General features: G+C 39.0%; 1 protein-coding gene across 1 annotated transcript; it reads right to left on the bottom strand.

The window, feature by feature from the left end:
• Positions 1-418: 418 nt before the first annotated feature.
• Positions 419-1,991, bottom strand: LOC107823367 (putative calcium-binding protein CML41). The gene is made up of 2 exons (XM_016650003.2): positions 1,700-1,991; positions 419-1,162 (listed from the first exon to the last, which is right to left on the bottom strand). Exons 1-2 carry the CDS (start codon positions 1,902-1,904, stop codon positions 792-794), a joined length of 576 nt encoding a protein of 191 aa, XP_016505489.1. The 5' UTR covers positions 1,905-1,991; the 3' UTR covers positions 419-791.
• Positions 1,992-20,710: the final 18,719 nt, after the last annotated feature.

Here is a 20,710-nt window from a genome sequence, read left to right as displayed (position 1 = left end):
AAACATCAACAACAATGTCTAGAGATTATTGAAAGGGAGATTATTGGATAATTTACCTCATCTGATATTATATGTGTTGAATTCAGTGACTATCGATATCTCATTTAATATAAAGTTAGAAAGAATATATTTTTATTTAATTTGCTTAATTTTTATTGATCAACCAGCTTCCACTTAAGATCAAGCTCCCGTAGTGCTTCACGGTTTCCCATAGAATATAATTTCAGATATATATATATATCCTCATTTCCAGAATCCAGCCAAACAACCTTGCTTTCATTGTCTCAGAAATAGAAATTATAATGTTCTTATCTTCCATTAATACATCAAACAAGAAGCATATATGCCATTTTCACACATCCCCTTCGACGTGACTCGAACCCAAGACCTAACAGTCGTGCGTGGAGGTGCTTCACTTGTCAATTAATGATGTTCTTAGCTTCCATTAATACATCAAACAAGAAGCTATATGCCATACTTCCAATTCATCCATATACAGAAATTAATAATTTGAAAACAAAAAATAATACAAGACCAAAAACATGCAAAAGAGCAATTACAGAGATGCAGACAAGAATTAACCTCAGGCTGCCTGAGATTTTTCCGCGGGGGAATCTTTAAAATTCTCATTGTATACCTTTCAACCATCAAATGAAATATGAGTAACCCGTCCTCCTCTCTTTGAAAGAAGGGGCACTTCCAGTTCTATTCTTGTTTGTCATCTCAGTTCACTAAATTATTAGTGACCTTATTTAATTTTTTGTTTTGATTTTTACAAAAAATTTATTTAATTAAGCCGTCATCATTAGGCGAAATTCATGATAATCAAGTTCTCCGTTACCATCAGTGTCATAGAATTGTATCATAGTGACACATTCATCATAAGACTTTGGATCCCCTAAACGACTCAAAACTCTCTGCAAACTTTTAGGTGTAATCCGACCACAACCTTTTTCAACTTCATACATCTCAAATGCTGCCTTTAAGGATTCATCATCACCTGTTCCTTCTTTTTGTACCACCATTTTCTTAAAATCTTCAAAATCTATGAAACTGTCACCATCCGTGTCGAGTTCGTCTATGATTTCTTGAGCATCTTCATGCGACATATGTTCCCCTACGGATCCAAAATATGCTCGTAGCTCGAAAGCTGATATTTTACCTGTTCCGAACCAACATTATAAAATCGTCAAACTATTTGAACTGAAATATCTTAAATTAAAATCGTTGGAACATTGATAATAATATTGTAAGAAAATCAATATATAACTTGATAGTCTTAGAGCTAGGAAAAACTAGCTTCTTGAAGATAATTTGGAAGTATCGGAAGAATATATAATGACAGTACTATCTTGGGGATTCAACTTATTAGCCACAAAAGGTAGTATTCAATAAGGTTGTTCTTATATTCTTGAATTAACAATTTCACCTTCTGATCAATGTCTCTTTTAACATATTTTTCAATCGAAAATTGCTACTATTCCTAAAGAAACCAGTCCCTATTTATTGGTCAAGTATTAATGAATTTCGGATGTCAAAATGTGTTTGTCTAAGCCGAGAAATATTTTTAAAATATCAAGAATGAATCTAAAATAAACATTTTCAAGATTAATGAAGTGCAACATTGAAAATCTAAAGAACTTGAATGTATTTAATAAAATTCATTTTTTGAAAATATTTAATAATTATCTAACATTACCATCGTTATCAGTATCAAAATGACGGAACACTTCTCTAAACTCGTCTTCTCTTGATGAGTTTCGTCGTGAAATATTTGGTGATTTCGGAGTTGTTGGGGAGCTCTGGCTTGAACTTGACGACTTTGATCTAAGCCTAGGTAATCTTACACTAAGGATTTTGTGTGAGGAGCAGCCAAAAGATTTTGGTATTCTGATAGAATCCATGGATAAAATATTGATATTGAAAGGTTAATTAAATTACAATGTGGATTTTCGAATCAAACTAGAAGTAATAATGTTTCTGCTTATTTACTAAGTGTGACACTTTATATAGAACCGAAATGCTGGCTGTATTAACATGCCAACTGCGCCACTAAAGTTGAAAAGACACTTGCGTAAAGTGCTATGAAAGTTCCAATTAGATATCAAAACGTTGAGGCTTGAGGGGTCGTTTGCTTTACTATTTTAAAAGATGTAATTCCAGTATAAATTTTTTGGATAAATTATAGTACAATATAATATTTAGTTAGTTATACAAGAAAAAAATAGTTGCCACATAACTTATACAATATTAGCCTCATTAAACTACATGTACGTTGCTAGTAATACCTGCAAAATATGCAGAAATCTGTGTATTATCTTGTGCTGGCATGGGTAGAATAATGAATAATAATATATGTATTAGTAAAACATAAATAAGAGTAATAAAAGAAATATATATAGAGTCCTTAAAGTAAGTAATCTTTGCATAACAACCTCAACATGTTTATCTACTACAATAATCCATACAACATACTATGATTTTGTTATATAACAGTTCTTGCATTATAATCCTTGAGGCGTTGAAATTGACTTTCCTTAGGGTCTTCATTTTTACGATCTGTTGGTGAGTAAAATGCTTGGTTATTTCGCTAAAAGGAAAAGGAAAAAGGGGAAGAGATGACGTTGAGTAGTGTGATGTCCTAGGAAAGTGAGCATTGGAATTTTCTAAGAAATTGTTAAAGGAGAGACTATACGTGAAGTATGGACGAAGAGGAAATTGCATAGCAGCTTCCTTTGGGTCCCTTAAAATTGACCTTGCACTGACTATTTGTTGGTATATGCTACGTATAAATGTTCCAGCCGTGTGACAAAATATGGGAGAATGACAACAATATACTCCCTCTCTTACACAATTTCCTTATTAGTCCGTTTCAAAAAATACTAACATCTTTTTTTAATAAGAAACATTTATAACAACACAATTGATATGACATGTTTCAGATCACCAAGTTAAAAGTTTTATAGTCATACAAATGTTATGACTTATTTAAAACCACATATCTTAAAAATCTTCTCTTCTTAGTCAAATTAAGACAATCTTTTTGAAACAGAGAGAATAATATTTTTGTGCCACTATTGATTTTTTGATCCTATAATAGAAGCTTTGAGAAAAAAGCCCCATGTTAGAATTTTAAAAACACACCGGGCATGATTTTCCCCCGGTTCCAGAATTTTAAAATACATTAGGCAGAATTTCAGCAATTATGATGATAATTAGAATATTGCCCTAAATCCTGATAGATCACCAGAATTTTTCAGCATTCTAGCTGAAAATTCTGACGATCATTAGAATTTATGGTGGTTCAAAAATTTTAGCGTTGAAAATTTTTGTGATCGCTAGAATTTTTGGTGCTTTAAAATTTTGGTTAGCGTGTCTTAAAATTCTAACGCAGAGCTATTTTACTCAAAATTTTTCTTAATGAAGTCAAAATATAAATAGTGGTTTAGAACGGGTCCAATATCTAGCGTCATTTCTAACAAAAATGTGATATCAACAGATTTTTACACACATAACAGGTTGAATTTACTGTTTACTTTTCTTAGCTAGTATACATAAATTTACTTTGATATAAAAACCACAACCATGTTGAAAAGTTGAAAACATTTTATCGGTAATTTGTCTCGCATGATAAAAGAAAATTGTAGGAGAGGATTAATAGAATATAGTTATATAGACATAGATTGAGACGAGTCTAGTCGGCAAGTTGAAACTAAAATAAAATTTAAATGGGGTAAGATATAGAGAAAATAGAGCAATCTCCTTGTGTATTATTGCAAGAAGTAACAAGTATATAGACCCCTAACTATAGAAACAAAAAAAGATGATTCTATAAATCTGCTGTCTATAATTCTACTAACTATGTACATTACATAAAAGTACTTGTCACCCCCTTTTTTTTTTATATCTTAACCCTCTTTAAAAAATAGGTATGTATTTGTAAAGCTCAAAAGGGATTTCATTTAGAAAGTGACAAAGTTATTGTTTAAAAGGGATTTTTCATAGTCGTCACTTGACATATAATTCGGTGTGTCAAGTCACCATTTAAAAAGCAATTTACCCTTAAAAATATATTTGACTCTAAACCGGTTTACTTTAGAGATTTTAGGTAAGGGGGTTCATTTGACTCGGGGAGAAGGTGTTAGGCATTCTCCGAATCCGATGAAAGTTACGGTTGCGTACTTGATCTAATTGGCTTTAAAGATACTTTAATTGAGACAAAAACACTCAAAAGCAAATAAACACACAAGATGCTCGAGGTTGTTCTCACCTAAATAAAAGAAAAGAAAATAAAATAAGAGGAAAATATTAAAAGTCTATACTATACTCACTCCACGATGTCCGTCACGGCCCCCAATTACATTCACTATGGGGTATTCCCCGGATAAAAATATATACAAAATCTACGGGGCATTTCCCTGAATATAAACTAAAATGAATAACCTCTCACCTCGAATGAAATAAAAGACAAGACCTAGAATTTGCCTACCCGGGTATTGACGGCCCAAACATGCTTCTAACGAGTAAAAAAAAGTAGAAATAAAATTAAACTAAAGTAAATAAAATTCATTTCATGCTCATCTTCTTTTAACTCTTCAATTTTTATGTATTTGACCAAGCCCGATTCTAAAGCATGTAGACGGCTTGTTGTCACACCCCTTTTATGCCCCCAAAAGATATTTATTTTTATATGGATTGGGTTAAAGAGTTTTTTCAATTAAAGTGACAAACTTGAATAAGGATTATTTTATTTACAGAGTCGCCACTTGGAATTGATTTTTTGGGTGTTCCAAGTCACCTTTTGTTTGAATCCCTAGTCAAAGGAAGATTTGACTTTTTTTATTATTGGTCTGCAAAACAAAGTCCGGGTAAGGAATTCTGTTGACCGGGGAGAAGGTGTAAGGCATTCCCCGAGTCCCGTGGTTCTAGCACGGTCGCTTTATTGACTAAAATTGGCTTGAATTAATTTTGGACAAACTGTGATTTATTGGTTTTCATGTTTTATCTATGTCCGCTTTTATTAATTAATATAAAATTATCTTTAAAATAAATCGCGTGTGTGAATTCATTTTATTTATTGTGCCAAAATCAGGTCACGAGTACGTGTACACAACTAATAATACTTTATTAATTATTAAGATTGTTTTGTCAAAGTTACGTGAATGCATACCTTGCTTTTAATCTTTTTGGAATCGTAATTATGTCACGCGGATGTATACATAATAACGATAATTTATTTATTACGAACGTGCCTAAAGTATACTATTGACGTTAATGAATTGTTCTTCCTAAAACTTTGAGATTATTGTAAGCTCACAAATTATGGAATGGGTTGTGGAGAAGTGACAAGACTTAATCGTCAAGCTAATAGGCCAATATGTGAAGGTGATTGACATTTATGTATCAAGTGAAGTAGGCCAGCTAAATGTGTTCATAAAGAAATGAGCCAACTATAGCTCTTATTGAATTGGGCCAGCGGCCTATTAACATGAAAGTGGGCCTAGCAGGATTTATTTATTTTTTGCTTAGAATCAATTTCTCAATTATCAAAAACTCACGGCCCAGTTGTTATTCTAGCAGCTTTCTAAAGTTTCCTCCCTCACGTGATTCTTCTAAAAGTACCTCCATGAAAATCATGAATTAGGATCCTAAATTAATATTGTAAGAGTGTTCAAACATCCACCCAAATAAAATGACACAACAAGAACAACAAGAGCATTTTGATTAAAAAGAAACAGATAGAGATGATACAAGCATACATACAAAAAATTAGATTGGAATCAGTGACATACTTATCAGGAAAGAAACTTTCGCTCACTTAAGTCTTAAAATGCACAGACAGAATATCAAACTTTATGTATTAATGAAGAATAAGGTGAGAATCATATTTCTTCTTCTCAAGATTTATCAAACAAAACAAACATCCAACATTCATTTTGGGAGATTTAACCAACGAAACAGTTGAAAGCTTTTAGCTAGATCAATCAAAGTAAAGTATCAATTAAAACAGTAAAATAAAGAGAAAAAGGACCTTTGTATAGATAGATCTCAACTCGAACTACAACAGCTTGTCAATCTTAACCGAAATATTTGCCGGCAACTTCAAACGGAACTAACAATTGGAGCTCGACTGGACCCCGTACAACATGAGGAAACGAAACCGGGACTTTGTGGCATTTTTGGAACTATTTTAGGGGGGAGGGTTGTTTGGGTTGGAATTTGGGACTGTTGTTTTGAGTTTTCCGAGGTAAAAGGAGCTGGTTTTTTGGGTGTTTATGGTTGTAAATGACGGAAGATTAACTGGATTTTGATGGAGTTGTTTAGTGGAGGAAAATGGGAGGAGTTGTGGCTGCTTTCAGCTGAATTTTAACGAAGAGAAAGGGGTTATTTGGGTGGTTGAAGGCTGGTTTTTGAATGAAGAAGTATGCTGTGCTTTTTTGGTATCGAACCCTTTCCCGATTCTGTTTTCGTCCCCTCCGTTCTCTTTTCGTGTATATCTGTCTATTGGGTGGTGTTGAAGTATGTCTTATAGCTAAAAATGGGGTATGGGGTTTGTGATAGGAGACAAGCATGGGGGACAAGGAGTGGAAAACAATGGAGAGTGAAGTAGGGAGTAAAGTGTGGGGTAGGCAAGCATGGGGGAGAAGCATGGGGGACAAATGAAAGTGGAGTGAGGACACGCCTGAGAAGATGGAAGCGGAAAATATTCAAGCACGGTAAAAAATTAGGTGCTCACAGCATGCCCCTCTTTGCTTGAAAATATTAAAAGTTTTCAGGGAAAGATAAAGTGAGCCGTGTGACTAAATTTTGACCATATCGTTACTCAAACGAGGAAGAAAAATAAAAGAAAAGGGTGCAACCGAGTTTTGGTTTTGGACAGCCTACATATCCCCGGGTTATAAGGGAATCAGGACGCGTGTAGTTCAAGGAAAGTGATGGAATGATGAGTTGGAGAGTTGAGTGAGGTTCCGTCGAGGCTCCGGTCTGTGGTCTTGCTATTACATCAAAATTGAAAGAAACTAAACAAGCTTATCAACTATGAGTTACAAGATTCCTATCTATAAGTCTTTTGAAGCTTGATCCTGAATCTTGACTGGTTGTTCATGCAAACTCTGATCTGAACCTTGATACTTGCTAGTTGTAAGTGCTAGTTCATTCTTCTACGATTTCTTCTGAGCAAAACGGGAAATGTGAAGCTCGTAACTTCAGTCATGTCTTGAATAGTTCGTATCCTTCCCATCTGCTTCTGCATTTGGATTCACTTTCTTTTCCTTTTCTTTTCTTTATTTTGGATTGAGACTTTTTCTTTTGTTTATCTCGAACACTGTGCCTCGAGGTAAAACCTGCTCAAATATCACAACAAACAAACGAACAAAATTTTTCTGCCCAGTTTTCACTAGGAAAATTTTGTGAGTAATTGTAACAAAATTCTAAACTACTTGTTTATTGAAAGCAATAAAAAAAACAGGAATGGTGTATCCTGAAAAGGTCATGATCCCAAAAGAATGTCTCAACTAAGTACCGGTGTACCTTATGTTGGGAAAATATGGCAAGGTAATGGGATACCCTATATTGGCAATGATATCAGGGAGAGGTGTACCATGCATTTAAGCTCAAATCAACTAGGGAATGAAGTGTCCTATGTTGGATAACATAGCTAGGGATTGGTGTAGCCTATACTAGTAAGGAAATATAATTAGGGGTTGGTGCCCTGTATTACTGAGAATGAAATGTAACCAGGGGTTGGTGCTGCCCTGTATTACTGAAAAGGAAATGTAACCAAGGGTTGACGCCCTGTATTACTAAAAAGAAAATATAACCAGGGGTTGGTGCCCTGTATTACTGAAAAGGAAATGTAACTAAGGGTTGACGCCCTATAATACTGGAAAAAAGAATGTTGAATCCCTTTGGCGAAAAAGTTCTACCTGGGTTAAACTATAAAAAACAAGACTGGACAAAAAGTACTTCTACCCGGATTAAACCAAATTAAGCAAACCTGGGCGAAGAGTACTTCTACCTGGAAATATGAGCTGGATCCCCCAGGCGAAAAAGTTCTACCTGAGTTAAGCTACGTAAAATATCCTGAGCGAAGAGTACTTCTACCCGGAACTATGAACTGGATCCCCCTAGGCGAAAAAGGTTCTACCTGGGTTAAGCTACGAAAAGCAACCTGAGCGAAGAGTACTTCTACCCGGAACTATGAACTGGATCCCCCTAGGCGAAAAGTTTCTACCTGGGTTAAGCTACGAAAAGCAACCTGAGCGAAGAGTACTTTTACCCGGAACTATGAGCTGAATCCCCATAGGCGAAATGGTTCTACCTAGGTTAAAAGCTACGAAAAACAACAGGAGCGAAGAGTACTTCTACCCGGAACTATAAGCTGGATCCCCCTAGGCGAAAAAGGTTCAACCTGGGTTAAACTACGTAAAACATCCTGAGCGAAGAGTACTTCTACCCGGAACTATGAACTGGATCCCCCTAGGCGAAAAGGTTCTACCTGGGTTAAGCTATGAAAAGTAACCTGAGCGAAGAGTACTTCTACCCGGAACAATGAGCTGGATCCCCCTAGGCGAAATGGTTCTACCTGAGTTAAGCTAAGTAAAACATCCTGAGCGAAGAGTACTTCTACCCGGAACTATGAACTGGATCCCCCTAGGCGAAAAGGTTCTACCTGGGTTAAGCTACGAAAAGTAACCTGAGCGAAGAGTACTTCTACCCGGAACTATGAGCTGGATCCCCCTAGGCGAAATGGTTCTACCTGAGTTAAGCTGCGTAAAACATCCTGAGCGAAGAGTACTTCTACCCAGAACTATCAACTGGATCCCCCTAGGCGAAAAGGTTCTACCTGGGTTAAGCTACGAAAAGTAACCTGAGCGAAGAGTACTTCTACCCGGAACTATGAGCTGGATCCCCCTAGGCGAAATGATTCTACTTGAGTTAAGCTACGTAAAACATCCTGAGCGAAGAGTACTTCTACCCGGAACTATGAACTGGATCCCCCTAGGTGAAAAGGTTCTACCTGGTTTAAGCTACGAAAATGGGAGGTATGGACAGTAATGATGCATGCTGCAAATAAAGGAAAGTTGAGATTTCGCGAAAACTTACCTTTGGTGACATTCGCCCTTTGAAAATCGCCATTCTGCACTGCTTTGATCCTGCTTCAAACAAAGAAAAATTTGTGAGTTTTTAAAGTGGTGGTCGGTTTGTGGCCTTGATGCCCTTAGTAGTTTGAATTCACCCCTCCGCTGTCGAAGAACTGATTTTGTCAGTGTGATACCGAGGTTCCCGAATACTCTGTATCGCTTTCTAAAGACATTGTCTTTCTGACGTTGCCCATGGCTGTTTCATACCCGGATGTCCATGGTACCGCTAATCCTTATCCCTAAGGCAAGGCAATTTTCCTTTAAAATCAAACATAGTTGTCTTTTACCTAGAACCAATTTTTGTCTGTAGTGCTTATCAACTTTTCCCATGAAGCAAGTCTTGCTTAAGCGACCTTTTCAGTTTCTTTGAGACACTTTGTCCGCCTTATCAAACGTGATCACATATGGATTCCTGCCTTCGTCAATGCCGTATATGCTCCAAATTATGCTCGGTATTATGGGAAAACTGTAGCCAGTTTTGCAGCCATTTTTGCTTTGCTTTTGATACAAGATTAGACCGAAAGGGAATCTAAGAAAAATTATGGGAAAGAATAGAAGAGCAATTGGAAATGAAAAAGGAATTATGTCTAAATAAAAGGTGTCCCTTTCGGGGAGAGAAATAAGGAGACTTATCTGGAGATATGTGCCGACTTCAATGAATCATGACATGCATTTTGGACTGGACGCCTGATCTGTATGAGCTGTCTAATTCTCAAAATATGTCGCAAATGTTCATCTTGAAACTGTCTTAGTTGTGCTCATGCCGGAGCATGGAAGACCCTCATCCGGCTAGTAGCGCCCTTTGCGGGTTTTCGCTAACTGACCTCTCTCATTTCTCTAATCACCGTCGCCTTACAGTGCCCATACGGGTTTTCACCGATAAGACTCTCTCATTTTTTCTTTTTTTTTTACTAAGATACGACACGCGGAAGGTTGGCTGATGCCCCTAGCATGGGGACTTCAAGTATTCTCAAAGATCGATCAGAAGTTCTTAACAGGAAAAAGCGAAAGGAACCTTGAACTGAATTACAACCTTTGGAACTGTTTCTACAGGAAAAACCGTAAGATAAAAACAAACTTCTGCCCCAGTTTTGGAGTATTGGGAATATGAATTTTTGTTGCAATGGGACCGAACCCAGGGTAAGGCTGCCTACGTATCCTTTCGGGATCAGGTCGGACGTAGTTCAATGACAAAGTACACATGTTCCAAAAAGTGGAAAATAAGGAAGAAGAAAAATACAGCTTAAAAGGGGTAATAAAAGGGTGACACTTGCTTGGAATAGCGAGCAATGGTAGCCTTCGTCATCTCGATCTAAGAAAATCATGCGCGAAAGTTCCACAGTGGGTATATATCAGATATAATATCTTTTGACTGCATCTGCATTAATAGTCATGTCTGGTACCCGTCCTTCTTCATCTACCAAGTGCAAGGCCCCTTTTGGTAACACTTTCTTGATGATGTAGGGTCCTTTCCAGTTTGGGGCGAACTTTCCTTTAGCTTCTACTTGGTGTGGAAGAACGCATTTCAGAACGAGTTGGCCTACCTCGAATTGCCTTGGACGCACTTTCTTGTTGTAAGCGCGTGCCATTCTTTGCTGGTATAACTGGCCAAAGCACACTGCTGCTAGCCGTTTCTCATCAATCAACATTAGTTGCTCTAATCGGGTCTTTACCCATTATGCATCTTCAATCTCTGACTCCACAATGATTCGAAGAGAGGGAATTTCGACTTCAGCCGGTATTACAGCTTCCGTCCCATATACCAACAGATAATGAGTTGCACCAACAGATGTGCGAGCAGTCGTGCGGTATCCCAAAAGAGCAAAAGGCAACTTTTCATGCCATTGTCTCGAACCTTGGATCATTTTCCTAAGAATCTTCTTGATGTTCTTGTTCGCTTCTTCAACGGCTCCATTGGCTTTTGGTCGGTAAGGGGTAGCATGGCGATGCATAATTTTAAATCGCTCGCATACCTCCTTCATCAAATGACTATTGAGATTGGCTGCATTGTCAGTATTAATGGTATTTGGGATACCAAAGCGGTAGATGATGTTGGAATGAACAAAGTCTACCACTACTTTCTTGGTGACTGCTTTGAAAGTGACGGCCTCCACCCACTTGGTGAAGTAATCAATTGCAACCAAAATGAATCTATGCCCATTTGAAGCCTTTGGCTCAATTGGCCCAATAACATCCATTCCCCAAGCAACGAAAGGCCAAAGAGAGGTCATGGGATGCAACTCTGAAGGTGGCAAGTGAATCATGTCACCATGAATCTGGCATTGGTGACACTTCCGAACAAAACTGAAGCAATCTCACTCCATTGTAAGCCAATAATACCCTGCCCGCAGAATCTTCTTCGCCAAAACATATCCATTCATGTGAGGTCTGCATACCCCCAAATGCACTTCACTCATGATCCGCTCAGCTTCTGTGGCATCTACGCATCTCAACAAGTTCAAATCTGGGGTCCTTTTGTACAAAATTTCCCCATTCAGGAAGAAACCGCTGGCGAGCCTCCTTATAGTTCTTTTTTGATCTCCCTTGGCATGCTCTGGTATTCTCTCATTTTCAGGAATCGCTTTATGTCATGATACCATGGTTCACCATCTGGTTCTGTCTCAATTGTATTGCAGTAACCGTGTTGATTTCGAACTTGGATTTCTACTGGATCGATATGGGTGTTTCCCGGATAAGGGATCATCGAGGCTAAAGTAGCCAAAGCATCGGCTAGCTCGTTGTGAAACCTAGGAATATGCCTGAACTCGATGGATTTGAATCTTTTGCTCAAATCTTGTACACATTGTCTGTATGGAATAAGCTTGATGTCTTGAGTCTCCCATTCACCTTGGGCTTGCCGGATAAGCAAGTCAGAATCTCCCATAACCAATAGTTCATGCACATCCAGATCGAGGGCCATTTTCAAACCCATGATACAGGCTTTGTATTCTGACGTATTATTGGTACAGAAGAATCGAAGCCGGGCTGTTGCAGGGTAATACTGTCCAATAGGTGAGATGAGGATTGCCCCGATCCCAACTCCTTTGATATTGACAGCTCCATCAAAATACATTTTCCATAGAGGGCTGTCGTCTGGAACTACTTCCTCTATTGAGTTGACCTCTTCATCTGGGAAGTACGTGGTAAGTGGCTTGTACTCATCATCAACTGGATTCTCTGCCAAATGATCGGCCAAAGCATGTGCTTTCATCGCGGTGCGAGTGACATAGACGATGTCGAACTCTGTGAGCAGGATTTGCCATTTTGTGAGCCTGCCGGTAGGCATTGGCTTTTGGAAAATATACTTCAGAGGATCCATTCTGGATATGAGGTAAGTAGTATAGGCCAAAAGATAATGTCTCAACTTCTGAGCGACACAAGTCAAAGCACAACATGTCCTTTCTAAAAGGGTGTACTTAACCTCATAATTGGTGAACTTCTTGCTCAAATAATATATTGCTTGTTCCTTTTTGCATGTCGCTTCATGTTGCCCCAGAACGCATCCAAAGGAATTATCCACCACCGATAGATATAAAAACAAAGGCCTACCAGGTTCAGGTGGGACCAGTACAGGGGGTTTTGATAGATAATCTTTGATCCTGTCAAAAGCATTTTGGCAATCGTCTGTCCACTTGATTACAGCATCCTTTTTAGCAACTTAAAGATGGGCTCGCACGTGGTTGTGAGCTGAGCAATGAACCTACTGATGTAGTTCAACCTTCCGAGCAAACTCATGACCTCCTTTTTGTTCTTCGGGGGTGGCAGATCTCGAATGGACTTTATCGTAGATGGATCCAATTCGATGCCTCTCCGACTGACTATAAAACCGAGGAGTTTCCCAGATGGAACTCCAAACACACATTTGGCTGGATTGAGCTTAAGGTCATACCTTCGAAGCCGTTTGAAGAACCTTTTCAAATTATTCACGTGGTCAGCCTGTGTCTTTGATTTTATGATGACATCATCGACATATACTTCAATCTCTTTGTGCATCATGTCGTGAAAAATGGTGGTCATGGCCCTCATGTAAGTTGCCCCTGCATTCTTTAAACCGAATGGCATGACCCTGTAACAATAGGTACCCCACGGAGTGGTGAAAGCAGTCTTTTCTGCATCACCCTTATCCATTAGAATCTGGTGGTACCCAACATAGCAATCCACGAACGACTGTATCTCATGCTTTGCGCAATTATCTACAAGAATATGGATGTTCGGCAAAGGAAAATTATCCTTCGGACTTGCTTTGTTCAGGTCTCTGTAGTCGACACAGACTCTAGTTTTTCCATCTTTCTTTGGCACGGGCACAACATTTTCCACCCAGTTGGTGTATCGTACGGCTCTGATAACATTGGCGCTCAATTGCTTCATTATTTCCTCTTTGATTTTATCACTCATGTCCGTTTTAAATTTTCGCTGCTTCTGTTGGACTGGTGGAAAATCAGGATACGTGGGAAGCTTATGAACCACTAAATCGACGCTTAAACCAGGCATGTCATCATAAGACCAGGCAAACACATCTCTATACTCAAATAAAAGTTGAATCAAGGCATCTATGGTTTTTTGTTCAGTGTGAATGCTTATCTTTGTTTCTCTGACTTCTTCATGACCTCCGATATTAATTGGCTCAGTTTCATTGAGGTTGGTCCTAGGCTTGTTTTCAAATTGTTCCAACTCTCTTTTTATTTCATCAAAAACCTTATCTTCATCATATTCGACCTCTTGATGCATTATTTCGAAATTAGACAGCTTTTTGAGATCTGGACGTGAATTCTGCATGCATGTCATGTTATTAAAGCCGGCATTAACAAAACTAAAATGGAAATAAAATGGCAGGAATTAGAAAAAGGAAAAGATACAAAATATGAAACTGAACTGCATTTCATTGAATTTGAAAGGATAGAAGGGTTAACGTCAAAATAAAACAATCATACTAAGATATTTGGATTACAACCCTGAAAGTAACCCAAAGTACAAAAGAAAGAAGCTGCAAAAGTCAACTACCAAGACTCCTTCCTTGTGGGGAGAGGAGTTGCTTCCCAGTTATTGAGCATGGTTTCTGGGCCAATTAGTTGCATATCGGCACGACTAGTGCCTTCACCAGCCTGGATCATATTCACTTCAGAAAATATCTGGCTGAGGCCATGGCAAATTTCATCAATGTTTGCATGCGCCAAGGAATTTTGACCATGTTTGAATCGTGGCTTGACAAAAGTGCAGAAAATATAAGGGATAGGTTGCTGCAAGACCCACCCATACTTTTTGCGGTGCTTGGCTTTGTCTTCGCCTGCTTGTGTTGGCCTGAAGCCTAAACCAAAAGTACCTCTGTTACTGAATAGAGAAATGGGTTCTGAAATTTCTTGCAATGATGCCCCCAAACCTTTTCCTGGCTCATAACCTTGTCTCATCATAAGTGCAGCCACCATTACAGATGTGGCAGAGAGACGCGGATGTAGAATGGGTTTTCCTTCCTCAATATGGTCCACAGCAACCACTTCGAAAGCCTGATAGACAATAGACTCACATTCTTCCTTGGCCTCAATACATGGGATTAACGGGTCTTTATTAATGGATGACTCGTCTTCTCCGTGAACAATAATTTCTTGCATGTCGTGCTTGAATTTGAGCATCTGATACAAGGTGGATGGCACAGCTCGGGCCGTATGGATCCATTGCCTTCCAAGAAGAAAGTTATAAGAAGTTTCCATGTCCACTACTTGGAAGACAATTTCAAAATCAACAGGCCCAATCGTCATAGTGAGGTTGATCTCCCCAATGGTATCTCTCGCTGAGCCATCAAAAGTCCGGATGCGAACATTGCTAGGTCAGATCCTGTCTGTATTGATCTTCATACTTTGCAAGGTAGAGAGGGGGCATACATCTACACTCGAGCCTCCATCAACCATGACTCGCTTCACATAATGCCCCTCACATTTGACAATCAAGTGCAAAGCCCTATTGTGACCGGATCCCTCCTCAGGAAGTTCATCATCAGTAAAGGAAATTTTGTTCACCTCAAAAAATCTATTGGCCATCTTCTCTAACTGATTCACGGTGGTATTCTCTGAGACATGTGCCTCGTTCAGGATTTTGATTAGTACACGGGCATGCTCTCTTGAGTGTATGAGCAGAGATAACAGAGAGATTTGGGCAGGAGTCTTTCTCAGCTGGTCAATGATTGAGTAATCCTGAACTTTCATCTTTTTCAAAAACTCCTCCGCCTCTTCTTCAGTGACCGGTTTCTTTATTGGCATTTGACCTTCTCTGATTTGCTTAGCCTTCCTCAACTCTTCTGGAGAGTAACACCTCCTTGATCGAGTCAAAACTCCAGTTTCCCCCACTTCTTCTATGATTCCTTGCCTTTGTAGGTTACTACAGTTTTGTTGTAGTTCCAAGGGATGGTTTTCGTATTTGTTACACAGGGTTGTGTGGCAGGCTTGATTATGATCGGTTCTATGGTACCCGTCGTATCGCCCTGATTCTGCTTTGTGATGGGGTGACCTCCAAGGACGTATAACTTTCGGTTTGGAACATTGGAGCAAACTTCCAACCTCGAGATTTTTGGAACAAATAAAGTTGCCCTCTCTGAGCTCTGGGCGCCTTTCACAATCAACGGTGCATCTAGGCTTGGACTTACTTCCAGTTTGGTTCCCTCTTGAATCGTTACCACTGTCATTTCTGCTCGACCAATCGGCTTGTATTCATCATCTCGGCCAATCATTCCCACAAAATGAACATCATTGTGTATTGGCAATGGGTTATTGGTCACATTAGGAGGGTCCTCGCCATTCGTGACTACAATCAATTTTTCAACAATGAATCTTTCTATGGCTCTTTTCAGGGTCCAACAGTCATCAGTGCTATGCCCCGGAGCACCTGAATGATATTCACATCTAGCATTTGCTTGAAATCCGTGTGAATCGGGATGCATATGGTGGGGAGCGATGGGTCCAATCATGCCCATCTGCTTCAACTTCTGGAACAGACTAGAGTATGATTCAGCCAATGGAGTAAATTTTTCCACCGGCCTCTGCTCTCGACCATAATCCTGCCTAGGACGAGCATTGTAGGGTGCCCGAAAATTTTGCTGCTGAGGTCGGGGTAATCTTGGAACTGGTGCCCATACCTGTTGATTGGGAGGGCGAGCATATGCTTGAGCATTAAACACTGTATATTGTGACGGTCCCACAGAGTACTGAGGAATTGGCGGGGGATAGTAATGTTGAGGGTAGCTGGATTGCCCCTGCTGAACTTGCACATAAGGGTGCGATGCCACTCTTTGAACTTCCCTGGATCCCGAAGTCATCATGGACCCTTCGTCTCTCTTGTTTTTATTTGCCAAACTTCCCAACCCATTTTGGATAGCTTGGGTGGTGGCTTTGAGAGCAGCTTGACTTACAATTCTGCCAGTCTTTAGTCCATTATGGACCATTTCTCCTATTTTGATTGCTTCTGCAAAAGGTCTACCCATTGCGGACATCATGTTCTGAAAGTAATCAGGCTCTTGGGCCTCCAAAAAAATAGTGATCAACTCATGGTTATCCATGGGTGGCTTAACTCTAGCTGCTTGCTCCCTCCACTTGATCGCATACTCCCTAAAGCTTTCAGTCGGCTTTTTCTTCATATTGGACAGGGAATTGCTATCCGGCGCAATATCTATGTTGTATTGAAATTGTTTGACGAAGGCTTGGTCCATGTCGTCCCAGACATGCCAGTGAGAGATATCTTGGTCAATGAACCATTCGGAGGCTACCCCCACAAGACTTTCTCCAAAATAAGCCATTAGCAATTCTTCTTTTCCACCTACACCCCTCAGTTGGTTGCAGTACCTTTTCAAATGGGCGATAGGGTCGCCGTGTCCATCATATTTCTCGAATTTTGGGGTCTTGAACCCTGATGGCAAATGGATGTGAGGGAACATGCATAAATCACTGAACGAAACACTTTTGTGACCCTCTAGTCCTTGTATGTTCTTTATGTTCTGTTCAAGACTTTTTATTTTCCTGGCCATCTCATCCGGCTCAACCGTCTTGGCAAGCTTTTCATTTTCCACTGGTGACTCGTACTGAGGAGTCTGATTATATGGAGCCGAGACCCCGAAAGCCATATTTGGAGAGTAGTATTGGCCATCATAAGCATGAGATGGTGGCTCATTGATTGGCCTCGTCACAGGAGGTGGAGGCGGGATTGTGTATGCCGGTGCGCCAGACACGGCTAGAGGAGTGTTCCTGACCGGTGCGGCTGGAGGTCGCACATTAGAGGTACCAGGAGCAACATGGAGGCTGTAGTTTGGCACATACCCTGGTGGTAGGATGTGGTCGCTCGTTGCATGGAGCGGTTGTTGAGTAGCCAGGGGTACGGGGGAAGTTCCCTCTGAGGGACCACCGGGTGGAGGCTGACCAGACACCCAAGCTTGATATACATCAGACAATTGCTGTCTCAATTTTCTTATTTCCTCTGACTCTTGTTCAACTGATTGACCCTGGGGGTCGTCACTGATCAACTCGATCTCATCATCGTTGGCCATTACTACTGCTCCCTTAGATCTAGTGAAGTAATGGTGTGTTGCCAGTTTCACCACAAACTAACCACCTTAAGCTTACTACGTAAGAGACAGCAAACGTGTTAGGGTTAAGCATTTTATAGATATGAATCACACATAATGTGCCATGCTCCTATCATTGTCACTATTTCTAGCATGCTTTTGGACGCTTCATGTTTCATTCCGGCTTATGAGGTTGCTTCTTATTGACGCTTTTTTTTTACTCACACCTCATTTTGATCCCTCATCTTAGAATCATTGAAAAATATTTTGATCAAATATTTTGTGGGTTGCCTACGTATCATGTCGTCGCATGAATCAAATCATTACGTAGTTCAGGAATACCGGGAACAAAGTACATAAGCTAGCTCTTTTTTTTTCTTTTGAAATGTTTGAAAAGAAGAATTCTTAAAGGAGAAAGAAAATATATATTTTTTTTGGATTTTGATTATTTTTGTTTTTGGATTTTTTGGGAGAAAGACTTCTAAAGAAGGAAAAAACATATTTTTAAATTTTTATTTTTTTTCCGGTGAGAATCAGACCCGCGTAGTTCGGTCAAAATTGACTATGTTCTTCTTTTTTTATATGAAAATTAATCTTTAAAAACCATATGCACTAAACCACATCATTTTTTCTCTCTTCGTTCAACCGATATATGCTAAAGTCGGTCGACAGGCAAGCCTCCCAAATAATGCAACAAGTAGCACATAACATGACATAATAGTCTCAACAAGGTACCTGTCCTAAAACAGAACTCGGCCCATTAGTCGAGCGCTGCTAAGTCAAATACACATGATGCAAATAAAGCGTAGCCTACTAGGGATATTCATTGCTTGTGGCTTGTTCTTCTAAGTTTGTAAATCCTAAAGGAGATGGTATCTAGACCTGGCTTACCCGGGCGGACAACCCGAGCCGAGGAGCGTCAAGCATTACCAGTAGTAGAACAATACTGGCTAGCTAACGGCTCTCCCGCCTAAACATGTGTGACTAAATCCTTTATCAGAAGCTGGTAGGCTAACTAGCTTTATCTCAAGATAGAAATTTTGTGATGCGGGTAGGCAAACACAACATAACTAATTATCAGAAGACTCAGTGGGATGCGAGAAAGGATATAATTTATATGTATTGTTCAACAATATCAAGACAGTAAAAAGTGGACAAGTAGCACATTAGTCCCAAATAAATCACAATATATACAAAAATTAATAAAGCCAAATAAAGTCAATGTACAAGCTCGAATTCTTGAAGTCCCCAGCAGAGTCGCCAGAGCTGTCACACCCCTTTTATGCCCCCAAAAGATATTTGTTTTTATATGGATTGGGTTAAAGAGTTTTTTCAATTAAAGTGACAAACTTGAATAAGGATTATTTTATTTACAGAGTCTCCACTTGGAATTGATTTTTTGGGTGTTCCAAGTCACCTTTTGTTTGAATCCCTAGTCAAAGGAAAATTTGATTCTTTTATTATTGGTCTGCAAAACAAAGTTCGGGTAAGGAATTCTGTTGACCGGGGAGAAGATGTAAGGCATTCCCCGAGTCACGTGGTTCTAGCACGGTCGCTTTATTGACTAAAATTGGCTTGAATTAATTTTGGACAAACTGTGATTTATTGATTTCCATATTTTATCTATGTCCGCTTTTATTATTAAAATATAAAATAATCTTTGAAATAAATCGCGTGTATGAATTCGTTTTATTTATTGTGCCAAAATCAGGTCACGAGTACGTGTACACAACTAATAATACTTTATTAATTATTAAGATTGTTTTGTCAAAGTTACGTGAATGCATACCTTGCTTTTAATCTTTTTGGAATCGTAATTATGTCACGCGGATGTATACATAATAACGATAATTTATTTATTACGAACGTGCCTAAAGTATACTATCGACGTTAATGAATTGTTCTTCCTAAAACTTTGAGATTATTGTGAGCTCACAAATTATGGAATGGGTTGTGGAGAAGTGACAAGACTTAATCATCAAGCTAATGGGCCAATATGTGAAGGTGATTGGCATTTATGTATCAAGTGAAGTAGGCCAGCTAAATGTGTTCATAAAGAAATGAGCCAACTATAGCTCTTATTGAATTGGGCCAGCGGCCTATTAACATGAAAGTGGGCCTAGCAGGATTTGTTTATTTTTTTTGCTTAGAATCAATTTCTCAATTATCAAAAACTCACGGCCCAGTTGTTATTCTAGCAGCTTTCTAAAGTTTCCTCCCTCACGTGATTCTTCTAAAAGTACCTCCATGAAAATCATGAATTAGGATCCTAAATTAATATTGTAAGAGTGTTCAAACATCCACCCAAATAAAATGACACAGCAAGAACAACAAGAGCATTTTGATTAAAAAGAAACAGATAGAGATGATACAAGCATACATACAAAAAATTGGATTGGAATCAGTGACATACTTATCAGGAAAAAAACTTTCGCTCACTTAAGTCTTAAAATGCACAGACAGCATATCAAACTTTATGTATTAATGAAGAATAAGGTGAGAATCATATTTCTTCTTCTCAAGATTTATCAAACAAAACAAACATCCAACATTCATTTTGGGAGATTTAACCAACGAAACAGTTAAAAGCTTTTAGCTAGATAAATCAAAGTAAAGTATCAATTAAAACAGTAAAATAAAGAGAAAAAGGACCTTTGTATAGATAGATCTCAACTCGAACTACAACAGCTTGTCAATCTTAACCGAAATATTTGCCGGCAACTTCAAACGGAACTAACAATTGGAGCTCGACTGGACCCCGTACAACATGAGGAAACGAAACCGGGACTTTGTGGCATTTTTGGAACTATTTTGGGGGGGGGGGAGTTGTTTGGGTTGGAATTTGGGGCTATTTTTCTGAGTTTTCCGAGGTGAAAGGAGCTGGTTTTTTGGGTGTTTATGGTTGTAAATGATGGAAGATTAACTGGATTTTGATGGGGTTGTTTAGTGGAGGAAAATGGGAGGAGTTGTGGCTGCTTTCAGCTGAATTTTAACGAAGAGAAAGGGGTTGTTTGGGTGGTTGAAG

Source organism: Nicotiana tabacum, chromosome 14, assembly GCF_000715075.1.
Source record: "Nicotiana tabacum cultivar K326 chromosome 14, ASM71507v2, whole genome shotgun sequence".
Classification (NCBI taxonomy): Eukaryota; Viridiplantae; Streptophyta; class Magnoliopsida; order Solanales; family Solanaceae; genus Nicotiana; species Nicotiana tabacum.
Note: the sequence above shows the minus strand (reverse complement) of the source record. Positions and strands in the feature narration are given on the sequence as shown.

Bases quoted from the DNA above. Each gene is read 5' to 3' on its own strand.
- LOC107823367 (XM_016650003.2), bottom strand. From the start codon at position 1,904: ATGGATTCTATCAGAATACCAAAATCTTTTGGCTGCTCCTCACACAAA. The intron at 1,163-1,699 runs GTAATGTTAGAT...GGTTCGGAACAG, and splicing joins TTTTGATACTGATAACGATG to GTAAAATATCAGCTTTCGAG.